Source organism: Sinocyclocheilus rhinocerous, unplaced genomic scaffold (genome assembly GCF_001515625.1).
Source record: "Sinocyclocheilus rhinocerous isolate Xijiao unplaced genomic scaffold, SAMN03320098_v1.1 scaffold2549, whole genome shotgun sequence".
Taxonomy (NCBI): Eukaryota; Metazoa; Chordata; class Actinopteri; order Cypriniformes; family Cyprinidae; genus Sinocyclocheilus; species Sinocyclocheilus rhinocerous.
Window position 1 is genome coordinate 37,801 of NW_015644382.1, and position 20,391 is coordinate 58,191.

General features: G+C 43.0%; 1 protein-coding gene across 1 annotated transcript in view; it reads left to right on the plus strand.

The window, feature by feature from the left end:
• The first annotated feature begins 768 nt into the window (after window positions 1-768).
• Window positions 769-20,391, plus strand: part of LOC107758315 (plexin-D1) — a 70,583-nt gene continuing 50,960 nt past the window's right edge. Inside the window, 10 exon segments of the mRNA XM_016576032.1 lie at window positions 769-2,098; window positions 2,794-2,802; window positions 2,891-3,185; window positions 10,770-10,901; window positions 11,164-11,171; window positions 11,467-11,559; window positions 12,955-13,084; window positions 15,186-15,363; window positions 15,601-15,709; window positions 17,755-17,854. Of these exon segments, the coding sequence (XP_016431518.1) occupies window positions 981-2,098; window positions 2,794-2,802; window positions 2,891-3,185; window positions 10,770-10,901; window positions 11,164-11,171; window positions 11,467-11,559; window positions 12,955-13,084; window positions 15,186-15,363; window positions 15,601-15,709; window positions 17,755-17,854 (2,172 nt within the window). The 5' untranslated portion in view covers window positions 769-980.

Consider the following 20,391-nt stretch of genomic DNA (forward strand, 5'->3'; position numbering starts at 1 on the left):
CCCTTTATTCGTGCCACCTCAAAAATGATGCCTCTGACACTACAATACAAAATTATTTGTCAAATAAATGAAACATGATGAAACATTCATTTTAGTTGCAATTGTTATAGATTACATCTAGATTGCAGCGATACATGACATGGTGAAAAATGACTGAATGAATAATAGGCTACTTAAAGTAGTTTAAGATGAATTTTAAAATTGTGCCCCCTAAAAGCACAAGTGGCCCCTGTCTGGCCCCCCCAGTTACTGTGGTCTAGAACCGCCCCTGAACATAATTGAAATCACCGTTTTAACATCAACTATATGCACTTTTCGGAAGGTTGATTATTATCCATTATTGAAGAGCACAATGAAACAGACAGAGTGTGAAACCGTGTGAAGCCCAAATCCTTGACACCCCAAACAAATATAATGCAGTTTTCTAGTGGATGATTTCTTGTTATTGAGTTACATCTTTTTTGTTGGTGCTGATAAACATTATAATTGTATGCTGTTCTAACGAGTGCGGCAACCAGTAAGAGTATTCTTTAAAGTACCTCATCATAAATATATGATAATCAGTTTAGTAGCCTGTTTTAACATGTGTCATGCTGTTTCACCGCTTTTTAGAATCAATAATGTAGTGAGCAAAAGCCTTTCTGGAGCCCAGAAACATTCTCTCATCCCGCTTCGCGAGAGCGTCACCGCCCCATCCAAACTCACTTCACAAGAAGGACTTTTCAAACGGGCTTAAGTTCTGATGACCGCGGGCGTGTCGCGGTGAATTCTCTAAAGTAGCAGTAAAGTACAGTAAAGTAGTTTTCTCGGCGGATTAGCACACGTTACACGGCGAGGCAGCGGGTCTCTATAAGGAAGCGGAGGCTCGTCGTCACGTCATTCGGCAGGAAACGGTCTTTCCTCCCGGAGAGCTGCGCTCTTTTCCGCTGGCTCAATGCGCCTCTCCGTCCAGAACCCGCGGAAGCCAGCCAGAAGGAAAAATGCCTCCTTCTCCAGCGGACAGACGCTCTCTGCGGCTCTTAGCGGCGGCTCTCGCCGTGTTTCTGACGGCTCTCCAAGCGCGCACGGCCGGCGCGCTCCAGATCCAACAGGCGTTCGCGTCTCCCAGCCGCACCAATAACTTCTTGGTGGACGCGGTGTCGCGTCGCGTTTACCTGGCCGCGGTCAACAGCCTGTACCAGCTGAACGCCACGCTCGCCAGGGAGGTGGAGACGCGCACGGGACCGGTGCTGGACAACCCGCTGTGCCACGCGCCGCAGCTGCCGCAGGCGACGTGCGAGCACCAGAAGACGCTCACCGACAACCACAACAAGCTGCTGACGCTGGACCGCGCGCAGGGCGTGCTGCTGGCCTGCGGATCGGTGTTCCAGGGCTTCTGCGAGCTGCGCGCCATGGACGACGCGTCGCGGCTGGCCGTCAGGTTCCCGCAGGACGGCGCCACCGTGTTCCCGAGCATGCTCAACATCGCGGCCAACCACGAGAACGCGAGCACCGTGGGGCTCGTCTTCCGGAGTCACGGCGGCGCGGCGCGGCTGCTGGTGGCAGCGACCTACACGGGCATGGGGAGCGAGTATTTCCCCAAGAACCACAGCAAAGAGGACCTGCGCTTCGAGAACACGCCCGAGATCGCCATCCGCTCGCTGGACATCGCGGACATCGGCCGGCTCTTCACCTACGACATAAACCCCTCCGAGGACAACGTGTTCAAGATCAAGCAGGAGGTCAAGCAGAAGAACAAGCTCAGCTTCGTGCGCGCCTTCGTGCACAAGAGCTACTCGTACATCGCCATCAACAACGACGCGAACGCGGGTGTGAAGGAGAGCCAGCCCAACAGCATCCTGGCGCGCATCTGTCTGGACACGGACGCGCCGCGCAGGTCCGCGGAGAGCCGCAAGCTCACCGAGTCCTACATCCAGATGGGCCTCCAGTGCGGCTCCAGCGGGAACATCTACAGCCGCCTGCTCTCCATCTACCCCGCGGACATCAGCAGCGGCGGCGCGGCGGGCGCGGAGCCCCATCTGTTCGGGGTGTTCGCCCAGGCGGGCGGCCGGGCGGCCGTGTGTGCCTTCCGCGTGCTGGAGGTGGAGGAGAGATTACAGCCTCATGATATACTGTGAACTCAAGACTGCGGTTAAGATCAACATAATCCAGCTTTTTTTTAAATGTATGGCCGATCATACCGTACATGCACATCTGAGGTGAATTCCATGTAATATGAAAAACCTTTATCATTTGCAGCAAACGGCCGTGAAGCAGATTCTGGAGCAGCTCGTTTCTGAAAACATGCCGTTTTTATTATGTGAACATGAAGTTTTATAAGAAGCACATGCACGTCTGGTGTTTATTTAGTGTCGCTTTTGTGCTGTTGTCTTTGTTCTAATGTAGCTCTTTTTACGTAACTGAGCCTTTCCCATAAGGCCACACTCAGGCCTCCTCGAGCCCTGCTTTCATTGCTCGTGCTCGAGTCTAACGACATCACAGCACGACTGGGTTTGGGTTATGAGCAGCGTAACACTGCTCTGCTCAGTGTGTCTGATAGATTGCAGTCTGCAGGAGCGCAGGAGGTCACAGCGCTCAGGGGGAGAAACTCGTGAGAAAACTCCTCCGCTGAATTCTCTCTCTCCCGTCACCCTGCCATGAACCTCTCGCTCTGCGCGCGGGAAAACACACGTGCTTTAATGACGAACCCGTCGGATTCAACAATAGATTCATCAGCGTGTTAGAGGTTAAAGACAGCTGCATTCTTCATCGGTTCTGATCATTCTCAGGCTAATTGCTTATTAGTGGTGTTAGATACGGCAGGCACTGCTGTTGTTCGTTTTTAGGGTTATGGATCTGAGTAACCCCTGACCCTCAGTAATCAGACCCGTCCTGTGCGTCTGCGCTACAGGCGGCGCTGTTACTGTCTAAGCCACTTACGCAATGAACGGGTACAAACATCATAAAGAGCCATAGACATGAGAATATCAGAGTTAATGTCACTCACTTCCGTGCATTCTGTGTTCCAGCTTCAGGAGGAGCAGCTGAACTGTGGGGCCGCTCACCTGCAGCACCCGCTGGCCCTGAGGAGGCCCCTGAGGGCCCGACCCATCTACGAGGCCCCGGGCCTCAGCTCTATTGCCGTGGACAACGTCCACAACCGCACCGTCATGTTCCTGGGGACCAGCAGGGGCCGACTGCGAAAGGTGAGGTGCACATGTATAATCAGTGGTATACCAAACACCAGAAATGTGTGAAGCTACACAATCAGGTGGATCCTGTGAACACTAGACAGTGATTTCAAAGTCAAAAGTCAAGTCATAGTTTGTTTATAAAGCACTTTAAAAACAACAAGTGTTTACCAAAGTGCTGTACAAGTGTACTCAATTTAAAACAATAAACACCCTCAGCTGTACAGGAACATCACCAGCTGATGGAAAGTCTCTGTTCAACCACAATAAATACCTGTCATAGACAGAGACCTGCGGATTAACAATAGTAAGAGTGATTGCAGCCTGTGATTGAGAGGCTGTCAGGAACGGTCTGAAATCTGTTGTTGAAGTCAGTGATGGTTTGATCTGCTTGGTAAAGTGGACATGAAACAGAAGTTGCAATAACTGTTGTGATGGATATCTGAGTGAAATGGCTTGATTTTGTTCATTGGGATTGGATTGGATGGTTGTGGTTTGCTAACTGCTGTGATCTCGTGTGAGTGACAGGCTGCTGGAGGAATTATTGTCGAGTCATTGTGGATTATTGTCATATAAAGATGTTGTTGCACGAGGAGAAGTTAATGTTTTGATTAAAGATTATAAAGACACATTAATTAAAAAAAATATATGGATAATTCATTCACAAGAAAAAAATGTTTTCCATTTTGATTTCATTGGGAACTTTAAGTCTGGCATCACACATCACCCTTTCCAAGTCCAAATGCTGTATGAGATCCTAAAAGCACACAACAGACGGTGCTAATATACACTCACCGTGAACAGATATTAAAGCTAACACAAATACCTGAATAAAAACTTAATAAACTTGCCAAATAACTGCTTGGTTGGTGGATGATTAGTCAACTAGTCTACCATACTGACGCATCCCTAATATATACCAAACCAGAATGTATATGTACCATATGAAGTCTCTTAAAGATGACAGCGTGTGTATTTCATAAGTGCAGTGCCGTGACGAGATGAAGTGCTGTGAACACACACAGCACCCATGTTACAGCACATAGAAACACACCGCTTCAAATATTTGATCATATGCTCTTAAGGGTGTTTGCCCTGTACACAAACCTGTGTAAAGCATTCCTGGTGGTCCAGGCCACATGTCCTGCTGCTGTCTGTCTTCTTTTGTGTGTGTGTGTGTTTGTTGTGCTTCTGCACACAGAGGGTTGGTTGTAAAGGGCTTCCAGCCGTATGAGATGAGCTCTGTTATCATGAGCCTCTTTCCCACTGCAGGAACTAGTGTCCTCTCAGCGTCTGTTTACACGAAGCGCTCAGGTTTTGTGTCGAGGAGCTGTGTTCTCTTCAGGTGTGTTGTTCAGCGCTGTAGGTCCAGGTACACAGCAAATTTAAAAGAGTGAATTTAACTCCCTCAGAGTTAAAATTAACACTTACCCAGAGTACATGGGAACCACTGGTAAACTGTTAAATTAACATTATTAACACTCTGACAGTGTTAACTAACAAACTCTTAAAGTGTAAAATATTAACACAAGAATGGATGATGAGAACACCAAAGTTGGTGTTCAAAGTTAACACTCATGGATTAACTGGTCAACACTGCACCAGTGTTCAGGTGAAAATATAAAAAAAATAAACCCACAAAACAATACACGTTTACATTTATTTATTTTATCGAAACGTTGTAAATCTTTTTCCCTGCACCAAAATGTCTTCACTTTCAATGTTTTCAATACAAAACTAAAAAAAAACACACAAAAAAACATGAAATTCATGAAATTCAAAATGTCAATGTAAAGAACATGTTCTTACAACAATTAAACATCATAATGTCAAAGCAAATCTGTGCAAAGACACAAAAAACATATTCTTATTTGGTCCATATGTACTCTTAATGTCATAAGGTTTATAATGCTGACATTTATCAGGTTAAACAACAGCATTCCATTCATTACCATAAACGCTGAATGCATGTTGATGCTCACTAATCAAAGTCTGTGCTGGTGTTTGGACCTCCTTGGAGAGAATAGTCTCATTCTTTTTTTCAGCACGACGAGATGCATTTCTCTGCAGTTTTCAGCCAAGCAAGATATCCACTCCTATTTGCAAACTGCCCCTGTAAAATTAAAAAAAAAAAAAAATTAAAAAGTAATAATAATAAATTAATTAATTAATAAAAATACAAAAAAAACAAAACAGGATAATTTCACATCCATTTATCAAAACTATTATCAGGGGAAATGACAGAGACAAGTATGAATTGCAATACAAGAATAGTTCACCCAAAACTGAAAACTCTGTCATCATTTATTTATCCTCATGTGGTCCCAAACTTGTATGACCTTCTGTCTTCTGAGGAATACAAAAAGTTATATTTTGAATAATCTACATAAGAAATACATGGGACCACTCTGATACTTTTGCATCTTTTTTAAAAGCTTGATATTGATTGGCATATACTGACATTATAAGGACAAGCAGGTCCGAAAATGAAAAAAGGACATACATCATTAGAACAACACAAGGGTGAGTAAATGATGACTTAAAGGGTTAGTTCACCCAAAAATTAAAACTACCCCATGATTTACTCGCCCTCAAGGCGTCCTAGGTGTATATGACTTTCTTCTTTCAGACGAATCCAATCAGAGTTATATTAAAAATGTCCTGGCCCTTCAAAGCTCTATCATTGCAGTGGCCGGGTGTTTCTGTTCAGCAGTCCAAAAGAAGTGCAATAAAGTGCATCCATCCATAATAAAAAAATTCTCTATCTTGCGCTAAACGTTGTACGTGGAAGCCCTTCCGGGCGTATGACGTAGGATGTCGGCGAAGCGCATGCGCCAGAGAGAAGTGACGAACGCGGAAGAGCAGAGGAGAGAGCAAAACAAAACGATTCATGAATTAGAAGTACAAAACAAGGATTTGTAAAGAGAAATGTCGGAGGATTTCAAGATTTCAGATTTTCAGCCAAGAGGAGACTGGAGACTTTGCCAAAGTAAGGTAAATTTGCTTCCTTTGCTCCTGTAAACAAACGTTGGTTCTTGCGAGACTAGCATATTCTCACTGGAGCTAATGCTACGCCAAAGTCCTACGTCATCCGCCCGGAACGGCTTGCGCACATGACAGTTAGCGCAAGCTAGAGGAGTTTAATCATGGGCTAATTTTATTTTTTGGGTGAACTATACTTTCGGTGTTTTTCTTGTTAAAACCAACTTCCCTGTCTGCTCCGCATCGCGTGTGAAAGGAAATATCACTCTGAGAAAAAGGTTTAGGAGTGTACACCACATAAATATCACTATAAATCAATATTATGTTATAAAATCCACATCGCGAGTGAAAGGAAATGTCTTTGAGAAAAGTTTAGGTGCACACAGCACATAAATATCGTTATAAAACGATATGATATTACAAAACACATTTTGTTAGTAAGACAAAACACTTTATTTAGCTGTTTTCCATCCTTATACGCTCCGCATCGCGAGCAAAGAAAATGGCGTCTGTGAAAAATATTTCAGTGTCTAATAAGGTTTACTCTCCGTTTTTACACCGGCCAGAGAGAGTGCTGTTTACACCAGCATAGTTTACATAGTGTTAATCCTTTAAAATTCAACACCACAACTTTAGCTCTTTACTCTGAAAGTCCTTAAAGGGGTCATATGATGCGATTTCAAGTTTTCCTTTCTCTTTGGAGTGTTACAAGCTGTTCGTGAATAGATAAGATCTGTAAAGTTGCAAAGACTAAAGTCTCAAACCCAAAGAGATATTCTTTATAAAAGCCTAAAACGGCTCGTTCTAACACGCCCCACATGTCTACGTCACGATGTGGAAAGATTTACTGTGTAGTTCCTGTAGTAAATCAGCTGTGGCTCCACTATGGGTTTCTGGACATGTAAACTTGTAAATACTATGCTATACAGTAGTTATTCAGTTCCATAGTATATGTGACCCTGGAGCACAAAACCAGTCATAAGGGTCAATTTTTCGAAATTGGGATTTATACATTATTAGGATAGGACAATATTTGACTGAGATACAACTATTTGAAAATCTGGAATCTGAGGGTGCAAAAAAATATTGAGAAAATCGCCTTTAAAGTTGTCCAAATGAAGTTCTTAGCAATGCATATTACTAATCAAAAATGAATCCTCTACCACTGTCCTTTACCTTTCTGCTTTTTATTGTCATTAAAGCATTATTTAGTGTGTTCATGGCTGCTGAATTCAGTTGTAGGGACGTTTGCTCCTCACACTGTAGGAGAAACATGAGCCACACAGTTACTCACACTGGCTAAAGATTATTCATGTGCACACGGCCTTAAAAAACATCTGCCAGCCTCAACCGTCTGAACAAAGGAGCTGTGATTAGGGCCAGATTCCAGGAAGGTGTGTCAGTCGCTCAGATCCAGCTCTTTGAGAGTGTTTCATTCACACAGATAAGATGTATCTGGCTGCGGGGGTCTCGTGTGAAGAGCTCAGAAAAGGCTTTTTGTTTCCCTGCCAAAACACAGGGACGACGTCTGCTGTGTGTGTGTGTGTTTGAGAGAGTGTAAACTAGCACACCTAAATCAAATCTACACAGCACTACTAAAGTGTCTCTAGAGCTGTACTGATGGTCTCAGGCAGTAATAACATGTTATTTATGCTGGTTGACTGAGATACAACTATTTGAAAATCTGGAATCTGAGGGTGCAAAAAAATATTGAGAAAATCGCCTTTAAAGTTGTCCAAATGAAGTTCTTAGCAATGCATATTACTAATCAAAAATGAATCCTCTACCACTGTCCTTTACCTTTCTGCTTTTTATTGTCATTAAAGCATTATTTAGTGTGTTCATGGCTGCTGAATTCAGTTGTAGGGACGTTTGCTCCTCACACTGTAGGAGAAACATGAGCCACACAGTTACTCACACTGGCTAAAGATTATTCATGTGCACACGGCCTTAAAAAACATCTGCCAGCCTCAACCGTCTGAACAAAGGAGCTGTGATTAGGGCCAGATTCCAGGAAGGTGTGTCAGTCGCTCAGATCCAGCTCTTTGAGAGTGTTTCATTCACACAGATAAGATGTATCTGGCTGCGGGGGTCTCGTGTGAAGAGCTCAGAAAAGGCTTTTTGTTTCCCTGCCAAAACACAGGGACGACGTCTGCTGTGTGTGTGTGTGTTTGAGAGAGTGTAAACTAGCACACCTAAATCAAATCTACACAGCACTACTAAAGTGTCTCTAGAGCTGTACTGATGGTCTCAGGCAGTAATAACATGTTATTTATGCTGGTATAAACTGTGTTCATACAGTTTATAGTTTTATATTGTATTGTTAATGATATATTGTTATTGTTACACTATTGTTACACCATGTAATGTCAAGGTACAGTAATATCATGGTGCGTTCTGGTAGTTTTACATGTTTATTTACTGTATTTCTGAGGTGTGGTTATGACCGAAGCCAGCGGTCTGTTGAACACTGAACAAAGCTGCACTCTCCCGTCACAGACACACTGTAATCTCTCAGACAGCGCTCTGCAGCTTCTGAGCTCGTGAACACAGTGATAATGTGGGTATGTACGTCCCTGACTGTGGTTTGTGTTTAAGTACTGCTTACATGAATGTTTAAAGTGCTCATATTCTACATTTTATTCATATTCCAGCATTTCATTCTTTTTTTTTTCTGTGAAGTCCACTTAAGATGTGAGTCAGGGTTTTTTGCTTTCATGATCAGGTTCCAGTTGTACCTTTAAGATTTCTCTATGTAAATGAGCAGCATTGTGATTGGCTGACTGCCACATACTGGTGTGCTTCAGATGTTCAGTGAAGAGCTGCTGATGTGTGAATGCTAATGATGATTTCTGTTTTGTTTCAGTAAACAGTCTGAGTGAAATTTAGAGGGAGTTTATGAATGCAAACAGTAGTATTTCCATTTTCCTTTAAATTAACCCTTTTGTGTGTGTGTGTGTGTGTGTATTTGGGACGGTGAGATAAGCTTATTTAGGGATCTGTGTTAGTAGAGTCTAATTCAATTAGAGCTCAACCTCTGCTTATCCGTCTGTCCTTCTTTCTGTCTGTCTGTCTGTTTATCTGTTCATATATACAGTACTAGCACTTACATTCATGCTTGCGGCAGCTGCACTGTACAGAATAAAGTAAGCTTTGTTTTAACTTCCACTGGCCTTTTAGTTAGGACACACACACACACATACACAGTGTGTTAGGCTACATCGACATTATTCTGGTTAAATTGGTCTTCTGAAATGAGGAGGCAAAGTTGTTGTTTTTTTTTCAATCAAACGTAAATTCATGTTCCAGTCAGTTAATTAAAGCCAAGTATGAATCTCGGTTAGTGTTTTTAAACATTTTACTTTTATTTCAAAATAACAGTAACAATTTAAACAATATTTTAATATTTTATTTGTGAATTTATGTTCATCTGTTCTTCTTGATAGTTAACTTCTAACTATTTTTGAATGTTTGGGATCATCAGTTATCAAAGCTCTGTAAATATTGGTCACAGACACGGAGATTTACCTTAAATTTCAGCAAGCTGATTACTCACTACAACTCCCACAGATCATGTTTTCAGGTCAAGTCTTATTTTGACGAGACAGAGTGGTTATATCTAAGTGTGTGAGTTGTTTACTTACTTTTTTAAATGAGTCTTTCAGACGGATTCACGAATGCGCATGAACACAAAAGAGGTTTTATCACATGAACCAATCACAGCCGATCATAACCAGTCATATCCAATAATATTGCGATGGAGGCATTGCATCCTGTCACGTGACTTTCCCCCATTCATTCTCAGTTACCCCCCACTAAACCCAGCGCAGGCTTGAGGGGGTCTGTTCAAACTCAATGGGCTGAGGGGAGGCACGACAGACGCAGACTCCTGCTGTAGCTTTACCAATTTAGAAAAAAACTGTAATATGTAGATTTTGTCTCAAAGGCCAGGTGTTGATTTTTAAAATGCCTAAAAGCCCATTTCAGCACCTGTGCTGGATGCTGTTGCGCTTTGAGCTAAAAACATACTCAAACTCTGTCCATTGTTTCATCCATCCAGACAGACAGTTGTTGAGAGCAGTCGAGGTGAATGCAGTGTGTGTGTGTGTGTGTGTGTGTGTGTGTGTGTGTGTGTCTGAACTGATGAAACTTGTCTACATTTGCAATTAGCACTTTGTCTCCGAAAGTTGATTTTGGCGATGATGAGAAATGTTTCACACCCACCGACTGTTCTCCTGCTCTTTTCTCAACATTCAGAAGATGCTAATTATGGTGAATTATGATACCATGTTATTATCACACTCTTCCTCTCATCTGCTGCCTCCTCATTTAAAGCTAGGTGTCATGGAGAGGCAGTGAGGAAGAACAGATCGCTCTGAGATAGAAACAGCACTTTGAGATACAGTCGTGATAAACCTTACACAGCAGCAGAAGCACATGTGACGGTCACATGACTTCATGCTGTCCAGTCATCATCATCATGGAAATAAAACTTTTTAGTTCACTTAGTGTACTGTTGTAATGTGTCTGTCAGTCCAAGAGAAAGATGCGGCCCGTTGGAAGTGGAGAGTCATGTGGTGTGTAATTGCATGTGTTGAATCATGTGTTTCTCTACAGCTGTCTCTGCTGGCTAACCTGTCCATGGCTAATCAGTGGTCACTAAAACTCGCCTCTAATGAACCCGTTCACCACATCATGACCTTCGACCCCAGCGACCACAACTACCTGTACCTGATGACCACACACCACGTGAGTACTGCAACCTGCGAGAACTGAATGCAAACATAAATAATATCACTCAGAAACTGTGATCCATCAGTTCATTACATTCTAAGGGTATTTTAAGCCGTGTGATCAGACGCTCTGTTTATCACGTTCAGCCGCGAGTGAGTTTGGCATGTGAGAGCACTGTGTGAATAATCATACTCACTGATGGAGCTGTGAAACTCAGCATATGACTGTGTGTTAGTCTGATGCTCACGAGCGTGTGTGTGTGTGTGTGTGTGCTCAGCTCCTGCGGTGGGCAGGAAACCCTAACACTGAGCCCGTTACCCCCTGCTAGCACTGACAGGATACACAGCCTGCCAAGCCCGCACAGTTGGTGAGCAGCCATTATGCTAAAGCTTGGAAGTACAGACACACACAATCCGAAATGTGACCACCCTTCAGAGAGTTTATACTGAAGCATGTGTTAAACTAATAAATGTAAGCAAATCAGTGCTATTTTAAGAAAACCAAGCCTTTTTGCAGAAGCAAAAATGTTATAAAATTGGATTGAGAGCATCTGTCATATTTTCTGGTTTGTCTTTGTAGCTGTTCAGGTGTCTGCGTGTGGACAGTACAGCTCCTGCAGCGAGTGTGTGAGCGCCGGCGATGCCCACTGCGGCTGGTGCACACTGGAGAGAAGGTAAAGCACTCGCTCTCGTCACTCACGCTGCACACAGACAAACAAAGCAATGATTTTCCAGGATCATGTCTTAATTAGCAGAATATATGGTACTCATATGGTACTCTTTCATCATTGTTGAGATCTCAAGCATCCATCTCCATTCACTTTCACTGTGTGGAAAACAGTTTTCATGTTTGAGGGCAGAAAGAAAGTCAAAGGTTTTTGGAGAAGCGGCCCTTTAATGGCCCGTGTGGAATTTGTCAAGCTGCATGTTTCAGAGCTCGAGATGTTTTGGGCTGGATTTCCTGTGGAGTTTATCTTTATTCAAGGGTTTTCCTGAATGTCTGGAATTGAAATCAAAAGTCACTGAGTGAAAGGCTCAGACGTTCTCTGCTTCACTCAGTTCTCACATCTATATGTGCTAATTGCTCTCAGGATAGTGGCTCTTTCAAACTGCACTGAGAGACTTTTCATCCCGTCTGTGCGAGAGAGAGTCTGCATACATGATGAGGCCAATACTCTATTTTATTGTAAATGCATTTTATTAAATAAAAGTGTCTGTTGTAATTTGTATTTGATTAGTCAGCCTAACTAATTGGACGATTGGATTACAGTTGAAGGATTTCACATCCATTCAACAAAAACCAAAAGAACTGTTCAGACTGGTGAATCTGGATGTTTCTCTAATGTCATTGCGGTCTCTTTAAGCTGCTCTTGTATCTTACTGTCATCTCTGACTCTCTGTTTTCTCCGGCTGAGGGTCTGTCTGGACTCTGGAGTAAAGTACAGTAGACAGACCTAACAGTCCCCATTATGAAAGGCGAGAAGCTCAGTTAATGCTGTTTTAAATGCGTGATCAGTGGGTCTTTAGGAGCAAAAGGTGTCAATAGTGCTGTTCCTTACATCATTTATATGATGATTTCATCCAAAATGTCTTAGACTGCACCATGGTGAGCGGTTCATTCTGTGGATATCGAAACCATGACACCTTTACTGCTGTTTATGATTTATGGATTATAATTACAGACGGAGTATGAAATCTTTGACTGAAAAAGCTTCTAAAATATTTTAGAATAATTTCATATGCCTATTTTTACTCATTTTTGTTAACATACAGAATACTGCTTGTATTGCTTTTAACATGCAACAAACAGAATATGATGTATTTTTTATTAATGAACAATACGATATATGAAAATAATAATTGCAAAATTTGTGAAATCTTGTGTATACACTGATCAGAGTTCACCAAAGCTAAACTAACAGAAGCCTGAGCCTGTGTTTCTTCTATGTTCACATGAACATGATTGGATAGTTTAGTGCTTTCTGTCTTGAGTGGTGAAGTGTGCAGCGCAGGGTCGAGAATGTGTGTTTGTGTGTGAGTCTGTGTTTGATGTGTGTGTTGTTCCACAGGTGCTCGGTCCAGAAGAACTGCTCCAGCGGGACTCTGGGCCGCTCGTGGATCAGCACAGGGGACGGAGTCCAGCAGTGTCCCTCCATGACCATCACACCCTCAGAGATCAGCCGCTCCGCTCACATGAGGGTACAACACACACACACACACACACACACACATTGAACTACAGCAGCACAAACTTTTTGAAATCACAAATTTATTTACAAATTGAATCCTTGCATTAATGTAGAATCAGCATGAAGCAAGTACTGAGTAAATAATGTTTGTTTAATATCATATATTTATGACATAAATACCATAGAGGTCAAATTTATTGTCAAATTTTAGGAATAAACTGAATAATTACAGACAATTAACAATATATTTGACTATTTTTTAATGTTTAATAGGGAAACTGCAGATGATCAGACTACTGTAGTTGTTTATCAATAACAACAAATACAGAACATGATCAATCTTATAACAACTTTTAATTTAAATACACATACAGCAATCTTCCCGTAAGCTCTTATAAAACATGTGCGTTACCTTTGCCTTTATTTATGAGAAACTACTGTCTTTCTGTCAACACAATTTTTTCATTTGAAAGCTTATTTTACGCATGATGAATAGGTAATACAATTGCTAGGATTTGGTGTTGATGTGTTTCTGATCCATTGATCGGTCAGTATCGCGGTATCCTCACGCTCAGATCCGGCCTGTGAAACGCTCACTGCGGTCAGCACTCACTTTATGAGCGTGTTTGTGCAGTAAACTGATTTACATAATTCATTGCAAGCGAAACAACAGAGACAATGTGTTCAAATAAATGACACTATTAAACGAGATGCAGCCTATTCTTAGTAAACTCACAGACAACCAGTCCAGAGTGTGTGAAAGCATCTCAGCAGAACACTGCACTGATCCTTCACTTCATCTGTAGCTCCTACAGTACATCAGATTCTGAGATGAAGATTTTAAGACTATATGAAGCACAAATTGCAGGCTGTTCGTTGTAAGTGTTGCTCTTACATGTGAAAGATCTTATGTTAAGGATATTTGAGGTGATTAGGTGAACTTCTTTCCTGGATGGATCTCTCACTGCCAGAGGAAATGACTCTTCAGCCCAAACAGGAAACAGGAAACAGGCAGCACTGTCAGGAAGTCTGCCATCCTGACAACAATAGAGCTCAATGTGGCGTGTGATAGCAGAGATGAGTGTGTGAAGAGAGAGGAGTCCTGTTACTCTCAGAGACGCTCAGAAACACCCAGAGTCTGCTGCCTTGCAGTTACTGGTGAATGTCAAGAAAAACTGTCTGGGTCATTTTTCACCCTAAAATCCAAAGAACAACAAGCCATTATATTTGCATAAACAAAATGAAGCTTTTTTGTTTAGAATTATTTTTGCTATATTTTAGAATGTTTTGCTATATGACATTATTTTCAAGACAGTTAAGCACACAGATTTCCTCTTCCTGTCTTGTGGTTTTGGGGTGAGCTGTGACTGTGTGTTTTGTGTGGTTGATGCTGATGCAGAGGCAGTGTGTGTTTGTACCTGGTGTTCACTAAAATGTTTATTAAGCGTGCAGAACAACCACCTAATAAAGCATTACAATAATCTAACTTTGAGGTCATGAACGCATGAATTAACATTTCTGCATTTGACATTGAGAGCATAGGTCGTAATTTAGATATATTTTTGAGATGGAAAAATGCGGTTTTACAAATGCTAGAAACGTGACTTTCAAAGGAAAGATTGCTATCAAATAGCACACCTAGGTTCCTAACTGATGACGAAGAATTGACAGAGCAGCCATCAAGTGTTAGACAGTGTTCTAGGTTATTACATGCAGAGTTTTTAGGTCCTATAATTAACACCTGTTTTTTCAGAATTTAGCAGTAAGAAATTACTCATCATCCAGTTTTTTATATCGACTATGCATTCCGTTAGTTTTGCAAATTGGTATATTTCGTCGGGCCACAAAGAAATATAGAACTAAGTATCATCGGCATAACAGTGAAAACTAACACCATGTTTCCTAATAATATCTCCCAAGGGTAACATGTAAAGCGTGAAAATGAACGGTTCTAGTACTGAGCCTTGAGGTACTCCATACTGCACTTGTGATTGGCATGATACCTCTTCATTCACTGCCATGAATTGATGGCGGTCAGATAAGTACGATTTGATGTGATGTGTGTGTAGTGTGTACAGTGGTAGCATGTGCTAATCGTCTGCTCCTCTCAGGACGTGGGGATCCTGATCAATGGCAGTGTGCCGGATCTGCAGGGTCTGCAGGTGGAGTGTGATTATGGCGTGGGAATCACCACAAACGCCACCGTACATCTGGACTACAGCACAACCCAGATCCAGACCTGCCCTCTGCTGCCCCTTCACATGTATCCCACAATCCCCTTCGGCACAGGTACATACACAAACACAGCTTGCTCTTACTCTTTGCTAAATAATTCCAGCTGAAGTTTTTCTTGTATAAATGTACTGAATGTTTCTAAGGCTGTCAAAGGTAAAAAGCAGCCAGAAACACATAATGTACAATCTTTGTCAAGTATTTTGCTAGAAGATGCTGAGACATTATTGAAATTTCAGCCCAGAATATGTTTAGTGTGTTATATGTTGTGTAGAATGATTTGTCTGTGTTTAGATCACGTCACCGTCCCCATGGCCATCAGGGTTAATGGTGTTTCTGTGGTTTCTGGAAATTTCACCATTTATGAGTGTGAACGAACTGGACAAATCCACTTCAAAACTGCGTGAGTAAGCACACATACTCTCACACATGCACGCACACACACACACACTGGTAATTCCTATCATTATGGGTTCATTCCATAGGCGTAATGGTTTTTATACTGTTCAAACTGTATTTTCTATCCTCTTTCTCTAACCCTACACCTAAACCTACCCTCACACACAACTACAGGCACTTTTACATTCTCAAAACACTTCATTACGTGTGATTTATAAGCTTGTTTCCTGAGGGGGACGTAAAAAATGTCCACACAAGGTCAAAATCTACTGGCATTTTATATTATATAACTATATGATGATATTTTGCTTTGGATAATCCAGTGAATGAAAGGTACTTCATCTCTTTTTTCTCTTTTTATTTGGACAAGATTATTCATAAACCAGTGGATCTTACTTTACATCTATGAAGCGTAACCTTATATTCCACACAAATCCGTATTCTGTGGTGTAGTAAAGATATAGTAAAGTCTGTGCCACATTTCTGGTGTCACAGCACACGTGCTGTTATCATAGAGCACAGTGTTCAGATGGAAAGAGCGGTGTAAATGTGCTGCGTGCCTGTCAGGTCTGTGTCAGTTCATTTACATCTGCTCATCTGTGAAGGTGATAATAAGCTCAGGGCCACAGGAGAGGCAGCGCAATGTATAACTTCACATCTGTAACAGCATCATCCGCATGTTAACATACAGTAGTTTAAATCATTCACACCAGTGCACACTCTTCATACTGATCTATATATGACTCTCAAACGCTAAACCGAGCCAGATTCTCCACCACCAACACCCGAGCACAACACACAACAGAGACTCTGAGAATGAAAAGCTCTGGTCAGATTTCACCACACAATCAAAAGAAAAAATATTACTTTACAAAGTCATAAAACAAAGATTTTCTTTATGCAAAACATGAACTGAAGTATAGGTGTTTTTAACAGAAAGAGAGAAAGACTTGTTTGTGAGAGGAGAGTGTTTGTGATAAGGGTGTTTGAGATGATGTCTGGTTGCACTCTCTCACACACACACACTCTCTCTCTCTCTCTCTCTCTCTCTGACACACACTCACACACACACACACACACACACATACACACACACACACACAGAGAGAGAGAGAGCAGTGCTGGATCTTAAACAAACACAGCGCCTCGTTCAGTCTGTGATAGCGGTGTGATGAATGCTGGGGTAATTGTGTGGCTCCGCTGACGCTCATCAGTGTTTATGAGTTTACTGAGAGACTCGGCCGTTCCTGCATCTGTGTGCTCCTGCAATCATGCGGGTCGGTCAGTAAGCAGTCTTCAGTGCTTCAGACAGTTGTCTGTTTTTTTTTCACACACCTAAAAAGTCCTAAAGCAGAGCTTCTCAAAGTGTCATCCACCTGATTTCTGTAAGGTTTAACAGGGGTGTGATCTACAAATGTTTGAGAAGCACTGCTGTAAGAACACACTTATACCTCCACATGGAAACATGGACTGCTTTCTCTTTTTACAATGACTAGGATCCGTTTCTCAGTACTTAAGTCACTCTTTCAGTGAGCAAAACAGCATCAGTGTGGCTGAACCGTGGATCGTTTATCATTGCTTTGACACAAAATACATTCAATGACATCTTTCAAATCACATGAAGGCCTATTTGTGCAGGCCGATTTGTGCCTTTACATACTTAAAATAAACTGTTGAAAGCCTAAACATAATACAAAACTGAATAAGACAGCATTTCTACAGCAATACCATATTGAAATATATTCCAAATGTAAACCCTAATAATATAAATACTATGAAAACCATTCAGTGTAGCTGAACACCTGCACAGCTGTTCAAGCTGTTTCTATGCTGAGAAATAGCGAAACATTTTCAAAAAAGTCGTAAATAATGATATTCAGAATGCTGCTATTCAGCAAAAAGCCATGTAACACAAGCTGATTTCATGATAGTGTGTAAATATTGTCCAAGCTGGCTATTTCATGAATTCATGCACTCTGACCTGTATATGTAAACCCTGAGGAGAATAAAGGTCCGTCCCTGATGAGTGTGTGTGTGTGTGTCCTGCAGGTGCACGAGCTGTCTGAGCACGGCCTGGCACTGTTACTGGGACCCGCGGCTCAATCTGTGTGTTTCCAGCAAAGAAAGCACTCCGCATGTCCTTCTGGAGGTAAGCGGCGCTGCGTCACACACTCACATCTGCTCATTCACATAGCACCTTACACTGGGTTCACATCAAGTCACAAATATGATTTAAGTGTCAGATGAGATATCTTCAGTTTTTATAGTGCTTATCCCAAGGTAAGGCCAGAGAAGCCAGTATAGATTGATTCTCTGTCCAATCCAAGCGGCACCCATCCGCAGCTCATCATAGATGTGACGCATGAATAATGTGTTCTCAGCGGAAAGAATGCAATCCCAGCATGCACTGCAACAAGCTCAGGGAAGTAATTCATTCAAGGTAGTGGACGGAGTAAGAGAAATGTTCAGTGTAACACTGAAATCTGCTTACTTAATCAATATATCTGCTTTAGACACAAGCCAAACTGTTGTGTAAGTCAATGTAACATTTTTGGCTTTTTCCTCTAGTGAAAAATAAATATACTTAAATGTATTTGAAATATATTTATTTCATGCTGTCACAATACGCTGGAGCACGGGAACGAGGAAACGAGGAGACGTGTAGATTTCACAAAAATGAGAGTCTTTAATAATCCAACATGGAGACACAGAACACAAGGATGACGTTCACAACAAGTAGACCCGACGAAGAACTAAGAAACAGACAGGAACTTATAAACACAGGATAATTACAACCACAGGTGAGCGGAATCAATCAAATAAACAAGAACAGGAAACATGACCAAAAAAGGAAAACAGGAACTACTACGGAGGCAAAACGGGTTCAAAAGTCTGACATTTCGCCCCCTCCCGGAAGGTGCGTCCTCGCAACGTAGATACAACAGAAGGGGGGATGGGTGGGAACTTGGGAGGAGGCTCAGGAGGAGGACGGACACCCGGGAGGGTGCCAGCAGACAGAGTCCATGGGGGTGACGAAGGAGAGAGGAGCCAGGGAGGAGGCAGGAGGGGCTTGAAGCAGGAGGAACCAAGCAGGACCCAGGCCACAGCCATAACGGTGGCCCACGGTGGAGCCGACGGAGGGAGAAGCCATGGAGGAGGAGGAATGGCCGCCGACTCCAGGGGGCCGACCAACGGCGGCGGAGCAGGTGGTGGAGGAGCCCGAGGCGGAGACGGAGAGCCGATGAGCCAGGGCAACGGGGAGGATCCGGAGGTCCTAGGCGGAACAGATGGGGTCGGTGACCGGCGCAAAGGCGTGGATCCGGGAGGCCGCGGTGGAGCCAGAGCGACAGAGGACTGAGGAGGAGCCGAAGGGATGAAGGAGCCTGAAGGAGCCGGAGGGACGAAGGGACAAGGCAAAGCCAGAGGAGTAGAGTCCCGAGGCGCAGGATGGTCGACGCCAGACCAAGGTGGCATTTGTGAGCCTCTGGGCTTTCAGGCCAGAACTTAGGATCGGGAGCCCTCTCCTCTTCAGTGTGGCACAGTCGTCGCGCCATACGCAGCTCACCCTCAGCCGCGGTCCTCTCTGCACTCACACCGTCCGTGGCTTTCTCCCTTGTGGCGGGCGTTGTTGCCGGCTCACACACCTTGACTGACATCATTTGTAGCTCCGGCTCAGCACTGTTGCTCCGTGCGGCGATGGCTCGTCGGTCGCGGCGGGCTCCGGCTCTCCGGCTCTCCGTCAGCGGTGGGCTCGGGCATGCGCTCCGCGCAATGGGGAGATGGTGGGCTGGGCACTGGGTTGGGAGTGGAACTGGTGTCCACTCCACAAAGGCGGGGAATTCGCTCGAGGGCCTTCCTCGGACGACGGCGCTCTGTACGCGGAGTTTAAACTGGTGTCATAGAACGCACAGAGTGCGTCGTCCGGGTAGCTGGAGAGGTTGGCAAGCACCAGGAACAGTCTGGTGTGGCCCTCGAGCGATCTCTCCCCCTGCTCCAGCAGGAGGAGGAGGTATTCCGGACGGGAGAGGGGATCCATAGAAACAACAGAAACAAAAAAACACTGAGGAAAAATTGAAACAAAAACGGAGGGAACACACGGAGGTGACTATGTTGGTCGGGTCTTCTGTCACAATACGCTGGAGCACGGGAACGAGGAAACGAGGAGACGTGCAGATTTCACAAAAATTTGAGTCTTTAATAATCCAACATGGAGACACAGAACACAAGGATGATGTTCACAACAAGTAGACCCGACGAAGAACTATGGAACAGACAGGAACTTATAAACGCAGGATAATTACAAACACAGGTGAGCGGAATCAATCAAATAAACAAGAACAGGAAACATGACCAAGAAAGGAAAACAGGAACTATTACAGAGGCAAAACGGGTCCAAAAGTCTGACACATGCTAAGTATACTACAAATACATTTTCATATTTATGTACTTAATAAAATGCCCTGCAATTGTACTTTTAGTATACTAAACTTATATATATATATATATATATATATATATCAAATGATCAAATGATTCATAAATCAAATGATTCATAGCTCATAACTTCATGACTTGCTCATAAAGACATTCCTCAATGAATCAACGTTTTTTGAATGAATCTCATTTTAAGTCACTTGTTTCCACCTGCTGGCATTATGTTGTAATTGATACAATCTTTGTTTGAAG